An 8,338-nucleotide genomic window follows, 5' to 3' on the forward strand; every position below is an offset into this window, starting at 1 on the left:
ATTTAGTGGTGTGAAGAGAGTGGGTATGTTTTATCTGAACAGCAACAAGACTTTCTCTCTCCCTCCCTGCCTTAGCTGGGCAAATACCTGGCCAGCTCGCAGCCCTCCCTCCAATCAGCCGGGCTGCCGAGCCTCCACCCCTCAGCACCAGCAGCTCTCACACCACCTACAGCTGGCTTTTAAAGCAAATATTTTAATAAAATCACTTTCAGTCATTGCTCTTCCATTTAAGACGGCAGAAGTTCGGGACTGGGTAAGAGGAAAAGAAGTTTGCCCAGCAGAAGTTGCTCTGAATCAGGTTTGTAATGAAGTTTTCTGCTGAAAGAAGTAACCTTAAGGCAACGTAGCTTATCATAGGAAACTTTGCCTTTAACATATGTGCTTTCTGAGTAGCAAGAGCTGTAGCAGGCAGTATTAAATTTAGTGTACATTACAGCATTATCATGCCTCTGACAAAGTGCAGATTACAGTGTTAATATATAGAAGATGCAATGTATGTTTTCCTTCCCAGTCTGACTGGAAACTGTTTTTGCTTTTGGGTGATAAAGCTTTCCTTTTCCTTTTTATACTATTAGACTTCTGTTACAGGCGCTGCTTTCCAGTTTTCAGGCTTTAAGTATTATTCAAGTACATTACTTCAAATATTCCAGGACATTGGAATTTTGTGAAAGTCTTGGCCACATCAATTTTTAGGACACGAAATAATTGCAGTAATATCCTGTGTTGTCTGTGCATGTGTGTACACACATACAAATCACGGACTATATCTAGTTTTGCTTCATCTCTGAACTCTTTTACTTTCATATGTTATTGCACTAGATCTAATCAATGCAATACTGCAATTTTGAGTAAGGCTAAATGTACTTAAGAGAAAAAAAAATTTGTCATAAATGGTACAGATGGAAAATATAAATTTATACATTTTTTTCAGGAAGGTAAGGCTGACGGAAGTCTCAAAATTAATCTGTATATAATCAATATATATTTATATTTTTCAATTTTCAATATGTTACAAACTTACTGGAGTATTTTCTCCCTAATTGGTATGCTGTTTAAAATGTTAAACTACTGCACCTAACATTTATAATCTATTATAGTATCTAATGTTACATCAACAACATAGCTTATATGTAAAATATCTTCAAATTACTCTTGCTTCAGGAATCTTTAAACATACATCTTGATAGTGGTATTAAAACTTTCAGAGGTTTTATGTTGCTTTATAACAGTTGCTTTCCGTATGAGATTTTTTATCTTAGAACTTTTAACAGAAAATTTTGTATGAAAAGTTGAATGGCTACTGCAGCACAGTGGTAGTTTAATCAAAAGCTTTGGTTTTCCCCACATACTGCTTGGGTTTGATGACTACTGAATTGAACCATTTATTCCATGTAATTAAATTGATAGTTTAATGGAAAAATATGGTGATACATTGTTGAACAGTTACTTTTTTGCTTCAGTATCCACCTATGGTTTGTGTTTTGTATTGAGGTAGGAGGTTGTTAGGGTTTTTTTACATGGAAAGTACTTTGTAAAAATGGTAGGTTTTACGTGACTGTGAAGTAGTCAAAGCAATTTTAAAGATGAGTAGAAACTTTGCATGTGGACACTTTGTCCCTTGCATTGTGTTTGTAGTTGCAAGTTTTTTGACGTCAAACTTTTCCTGCTATAAGAGGGCTAACAGACAACTATTAAATGTTCCTGATCATCCATCTGAATGGAAGAGCTGGTATGAATTATAAGGCTGAACTCATCTCCCTGGGTTAGCATTCAGATGTGTGGTGGTAAAGCAGTACATTATCTGGTTTGGAAAGACTGAAATTAAGAAGAAGGGATAGGAAAGGTATCTGTGCTTATTCAGCTACTCTGACAAATACCATGAATGTCCATGATACATGAGGAAGTTTTGGGCTTTTTTTTTCCCTATGTTAGAACTGTCCCATCCCTGTCCTGTCTATACTAAGTCCTCCTTTCCTGCCTGTCTCTTTTTTGTATGTTTGAAGGGGTAAAACTGTAAACTGCAATGTGGACAGCACTGCGATTCTTTCTAGGAGTGCGTTCAAGGAAGGAGGAGGCTTGAATATGGGCTGAACGTTGGTACTCAAGTATAAAGCAGTTGAACTGGGGCCTCCCTTTTTCAGAGGACTGTTGAAGGTGCATTCTGTGTTACAGAGTAATTTGTAGATAACAAAAAACTTAGTCCAAAAGAGACTTCAGAAGTGCAGTGACCCAGTGCATGCAGGGCCAGAGAGGTGCCACCTCAGTTGTATGCAGCAAAAAGGAACGTGCCAAGGTCAGTGACAAATGGACTTCATAGGTGTTTGCTTGTGACAAATGTCTCTGTAAAGTAGACTTCACTGAATTGGCGCCTAGCACAGGTTTGAATGCATGGGAGGAGCAACAGGTTGTGTCCTCTCACCTTAATTAGAAATAACTGCACACTGTTGGTCAGTGCAATGGCATTTTGCATTTTGGTTTCTTATCACTAATTTCCTATGCTTACACTGTGTATAAGCTCAGGATTCAACCTTTACTCTGTTTAAACTGCATGAACAACTCAGCCCACCCTGACTGGTTGCACTTTCAGGCTACGTGCCTAATACTGTTGTTCAAAGGCAAGGCAGGCATCTAAGTCTGCTCTAAGAAACATAGGACAGGTGCCTCAGGGATGCCTCGGAAGCACTGTGAGCTCTGTCAGCAGCTGAGCATTAATAACCAAAAACCTCATTTCCCAGGCTGTCAAGTGTGCCTGCCCAGGAAGAGCAAGAGAAGAGCCCGCGCTCATCAGCTGTGCAGGCTACTCCGGGGGCCTCATGGCAGCAGAGGTGAAGAGGAGGCAGAGGTCACAGTGGTCTGCTAGGATGAGGCAGGCTTAGACTGTGACAGGGAAAGGAGGAAGTGAAAAGGAGCAATTAAGAAAATACTGAGACTGCTGGTCAAAAATAGGAGAGATCATATTTTCCATGTTCACTTACCCTAATTCATGTTCCTCTCTGTCATAAAAATCAACAGAAAAGGAAACTGTGAGATTTGTCCAATCATGGAGGAATAAGACCCTTTTTAAGAGTGTGTGGTTGCAGTCAGCGTGAGCTCATCTAGGACAATGCTGCCACCAAAAGGCACACCCAGCTGTTACCTTCTTTGCTTCCGTAGGTTGGTGTTGGAGAGGTGCTCGGGCACAGTGCTCTATGATAAGCTGTGCTTGAGAGTCAGCTCGTGTCCGCACTGAGTCATGGCCTGGATTGTTCCCTTGCAGTGGGTAATGCCTTAAAAGATCTGTCTTACAAGGGACACCTCAGAAAAAGGTGAAAGTTGTCAGTCATTTCTGAAGACACTTTGTCACCACCTATGTCGTTTTGTCCTGTGTGGAGGCCAAGTAGCCTCATAAGCTCATCAGTTCTTCCTGCACCTTCCTAGCAAGTATGAAGTGATCAGGACCAGAGTCTTTGGATGTTTCAGTTCTCAGCGAAATCTGAAAGGGCCATCTCTGAGGTAGTGCTCTGCACTTGGTACACAGCAACAGACGTTGTGAATCAGTGTTCAGCCATTGTTTATTATGCGTATGTGCGTAATAAGCATAGAAAACAATGTAAGAAGGTCTGTATTGCAGTGGTCATTGTAAAAGAATGTGTCTTCATCAAGTCCATGTTAGGATGGGTATACCTAAAAAGTTACATTTCTCTTGCTTATGAGATTTTATTTTTCTCTACAGAGACAAAGTTTGTATCTTGAACCTTGTCTTTGGTAAAGAAGAAAGGGAGGGTTTCAGTCAGAACAGGTGTTTCATCTTACTGGCTTTTGGCTAGCAAGAACCAGCCTCTTGTTCTCTCTGCAAGAATCAGAGAAGGCAGAAGCAGAAAAAACCCTTCTATTTTGTCACAAGGATTCCTTCTCAGCAGATAAAACTATATCACCCTCCTGGCCACTGTGATAGATGACTTTACAACCTTCAGGACTTCTTGTCCCAAACTGCAAAGAAGCAGAGCAATTTGAGATGCAATTTGAATAACAAAAGTCTTGGAAACTGTTTAGCGTTCTGAGAACATCTGCCAGAGTAGTTTTTCCTGTTAATGCATTACCAAATGAACTATCATTTGGGGAGGAAAAAAATTCATTCCTTAAAAAAATGCCATGTTTCTGCAACATGGAAATTGCTAGGGCGAAGGGCACGAAGCCACAAGAGCATTGCTGCCTGTCGCTGTGGGCCACAGCCCAGTGAGTATATTAATATAGCAACCTAAGTTGGAAAAATAACAGAGTGCCCTTTGGAATTCGTGTCAAAATACAGCCCTGGATAGACAAACCTGAGTTTGGAGGAGTGGAGTGCTTCAGCCTCTGGCCTAAAGAAAGGCTGCTCATGCTGAAGAGCTCAGGAGCTACAGCAGGGGGTTTTGCCTGAACAGTTCGATGTTGATTTGCCTCAGAAGAGCTTACGGTTATCTTCCATCTGCCAACATGCACATCATCTTAGTTCTGAAGGTGATGTGTGAAATCTCCTCAGTGGATGAAGCCGACATACCATGGCAGATACTTACCTCTGGTAGCCTGGTGGGCTGAAAGGTCTGCCTAATTGCAGCGAAGCTTTGGAAACTTGCCTGTCTTGCCTCCTTCCACTGCCCTGGGGCAGCTAAAACCTTTCTAATGGGCATTAAGCATCACTGCCCAGCGCCATTAAATTCCATTCACCACCCTTTTTCAACTTTTCCTGAAAGGAAATGGAGACCTTTTTTTTTTTTAAGAATGCTCTTTGGAGACAGAAGTGGCATGTCTGAGTGTAACTGAGGAGCTATTACAAGAATAGGGGAAAATGTTTCTGGGCAGAGGTCTCTCTTTTTCAAACCCAAGGGGATTTTTTTAAAGCTCTCACATTCAGGGTGGCAGTTCTCTTTGTTCTAGGATCAAATACTGCTAAGTGAGCTATCCATCTTGATGCAAAGTCGTTGCTGTTAGTGAATTCAACTATTGTGAGTAGAAATGCTCTTTATTGGGCCAGGAAACTGATACAGACCAGGGAGGAACTTACCAGCAGAATATCTTTGTCTAAATAAAAAAAAAAAGATTCTCAGGTCCCAGGCAGGTTCCACTTAGCAAATGATGAGCAGAGTATGAGATAGTTATGGTGTGGGCTGCAAAGACAACCATGAGCTTGGGTAGAGGGCAGATGGTATAACTTAATTCATACCAAACTCTTAGTCATCAACAATACAATTCAAATTAATACATAAAGAAAGATAGAACTTGTCCATTAACATGGCCTCTTTGAGATATGTTTTTCTATGGGATGCCTGTGTCCTGCCTCCCAGTTAAATGTTTTGCACCCTCAGCTATAATTTTTTTCAAGTGGGGAACCAGGGTCACTGCTGTTTGTCCTAGCAGGCACCCGTATCACAGGCCAGAGAAGCACTGCCCACCTGCAGGCCACCAGGACCTAGCTGCTCACAAAATCTGAGCCTGTGTGCAAGAGCTGATCACACTTCACACTCAGAATATTGAAGAACTGCAACTGGCATGGGATGAGCAGTTATCCTATCAGGTCTTGTTAGATGCTTGTCAGGGAGAGTTGTATGAGATTTCTTGTAAAGATAATTATTTCTGGGAAACTTCATTGGTGTCAGGTAGAGAGTAGAAACACTATTTTAATTTGCAGTTTTTACTGAAGCAAATTCTGAAGGCAAAAGCCATGTTATTTGAAGGCAAAAGGAAATTGCATTGGCTCTGTCAGAATGCTGTATTTTAAAGCTTTTGGTGTTTATACCCTTGGTGTTGGAGTTTTAGATCTTAAAAATCCTTATTTATGGTGGTGCTTATCCTTATCTTAAAAGTCCTCATGATGTATGAGATAATTGACGTGTATTCTGGTTCTGATTTAGAAATATTTGGTTAAGAAGCAGCTATCAGCAGATAAATAGAAGTAATTTCTTCTATTTTTACAACTGTGTAGTAAAAGTAAAGATAGTGGATATCTTTCCCTGGAGAAATAAGTGCTGAATATAAAATTAGGAATACTGAATCGCTAATACATTTCCTGGGGAGAAAGCACATGCCAGCTTAGTTAATGTCATAGAAGAGTGTAATTATATTAATAAAGTCAGTGTGATTAAAATTCTTTATGCAAATATTTTTTGTAGTTGTTTTTCAGCAATGCTTTTGCTACCTTTTATGTACTGTAATGATTTCTTTTATTTCAGAGCTCTACATCTACCATGTTGCCCTGTGGACCAGCTTTATCCTTTGTTCGGTGTCTGGTGCGGAAGAAGAACGTCAGTGGTGAAAATCTTGAGGACTCCAAGTTGTGCCGATGCTTATCGACAGTGGACCTTATAGCCCTTGGAGTAGGAAGTACCCTTGGTGCTGGTGTTTACGTCCTTGCTGGAGAAGTAGCCAAATCCAATTCTGGACCTAGCATCGTTGCTTCTTTCCTCATTGCTGCATTGGCATCTGTGATGGCAGGTCTCTGCTACGCTGAGTTTGGTGCTCGCGTTCCCAAGACTGGTTCTGCGTATTTGTATACTTACGTAACTGTTGGTGAACTGTGGGCTTTTGTCACTGGTTGGAATCTTATTTTATCCTATGTTATAGGTAAGCTTAAGAACAAACACAGGTCTCAAGGGTTTCTGAGGCAGCAGATACAAGATACGGATTTGGGTCTGTCTTTCTTCTCTGTCTCTGTACTTATTTACTATTGCTTTTTACTCCTGCTGGGATCAAATAATCAAGGTAATTCTATTAGGGTATTTCCTCCTGTGCATCAACGTTGTAAACTGTTTTTTTGCAGGATACTTTTGCTAACAGTCTGTCTTCAGCAGCATGGACTGAATAACTTGCACGAAAACTGTGTCAGACAGTTCAGTGATGATGCACAAGAATAAGCAGGCTTCCTTTGCTGTCTTTGGTCAGCAATAATGATTTCAGTAAAATCAATAAGCATATTTTTTTTCTGAATACACACAGCAAGGACATCTACAGGGACCCCATCACTATAGTATCTCACTTCAAGAAAGTAATGAAGTTTAAGTACTATCTTGTTACTATAACCTCATGCTAATTAAATGGTGTCCTATCATGTAATCCCATAAAATACAAAGTCGACCAGATCTGAATAAAATCAATGCTTACATGGGACATAATCAAATAACTATTTCAGTGCTTTAGCAGATACAATGTTTTTTGATTCAAAAAAGTTTTCTTCCAGAGATACATGTTCCAAGCATCCATTATATTGTGCATAAGCATGCCTAGTTGTATATGTATACCTAACTACAGGGCTGTTGCCCAAATTATTACAAAATCAATATGCCCAAGTATTGTATTGAAGTGTATTTCATGATAGGAGAGTGGTAAAAATAAGGTTGTACTTAGCGGTGGCCAGATACACGCTTTACCAGAGGAGAGTATTAGCCTTAAATACTGCCTCCAGCAATATACATCTTCTTTGTGATTTTTCTGCTTTACTTACAGGTGAACAAACTTTCCTTCATGTTCTTTCTTAAATTGCTTTCTTACCTTGCTTTATATTGTTTGCTATATGCTATATTGTAACTTTAGAAATAAGTGTCTTCCAGGATGGTATCAAATATAAATTATGCAGAAATAATTTATGCAATATTTGTGAATAAATTAGGTACAAATTTGTATATTTTAGTTGCAGAACAATGTTATAATTTAAGTATGTAAAAAAATTCTATAATGTTAAAATCCCTTGGCAAAAAAATCACTGTTTTAACACAAGCTTTGCTTTTTAAAATGCATGTATCAACATGCTTCGTTTTATTTCTTTTTCAGTAGAACTAACTGTATCCTTATATGTATGCAAAACCCTAAACATGCATGTATTTTATGAAGGTACATCAAGCGTAGCAAGAGCCTGGAGTGGCACCTTTGATGAACTTCTTGGAAAACAGATTGGTCATTTCTTCAGAACCTACTTCAAAATTAATTACTCCGGGCTAGCCGAGTATCCTGACTTCTTTGCTGTATTCCTTATATTGCTTTTATCAGGTAAGACACATGCATGGCTTCATTTATGGTGGTTGTGATGTCAGAGGTTTTTTTTACAGACAAAAATGCTAAATTGTAGTCTGTTTTTTTTATCAGAAATACCTTTATGATGTCCGAAATGTTTAGGCGTGCATGTGTGTATTGACACAATAACTCTGGGAATTAAATTTATATAATTTTCATGTGTACTTTTTTTTTTAAAACTGAGACATGAAATAATCACTTGTCAGTACTTTTCTATAAAACCCATAATACAGATTGATGATAACAGGAAAATTATATTGTTTTGTGTGGTCTTTATGGCTTTAGCACTGGCTAATGTTTTCAGAGGTCCTGCTGA

At 39.3% G+C, this 8,338-nt stretch overlaps 1 protein-coding gene across 1 annotated transcript in view; it reads left to right on the forward strand.

Moving 5' to 3' along the window:
* The first annotated feature begins 231 nt into the window (after positions 1-231).
* The window catches only part of SLC7A2 (solute carrier family 7 (cationic amino acid transporter, y+ system), member 2), a 22,233-nt gene continuing 14,126 nt past the window's right edge, over positions 232-8,338 (forward strand). Inside the window, exons 1-3 of the mRNA XM_010078486.1 lie at positions 232-298; positions 6,189-6,579; positions 7,843-7,998. Of these exons, the coding sequence (XP_010076788.1) occupies positions 6,204-6,579; positions 7,843-7,998 (532 nt within the window). The 5' untranslated portion in view covers positions 232-298; positions 6,189-6,203. The remainder of the gene's footprint in view (positions 299-6,188; positions 6,580-7,842; positions 7,999-8,338) is intronic.

The sequence above is a fragment of the Pterocles gutturalis genome, unplaced genomic scaffold (genome assembly GCF_000699245.1).
Source record: "Pterocles gutturalis isolate BGI_N339 unplaced genomic scaffold, ASM69924v1 scaffold3378, whole genome shotgun sequence".
Taxonomy (NCBI): domain Eukaryota; kingdom Metazoa; phylum Chordata; class Aves; order Pterocliformes; family Pteroclidae; genus Pterocles; species Pterocles gutturalis.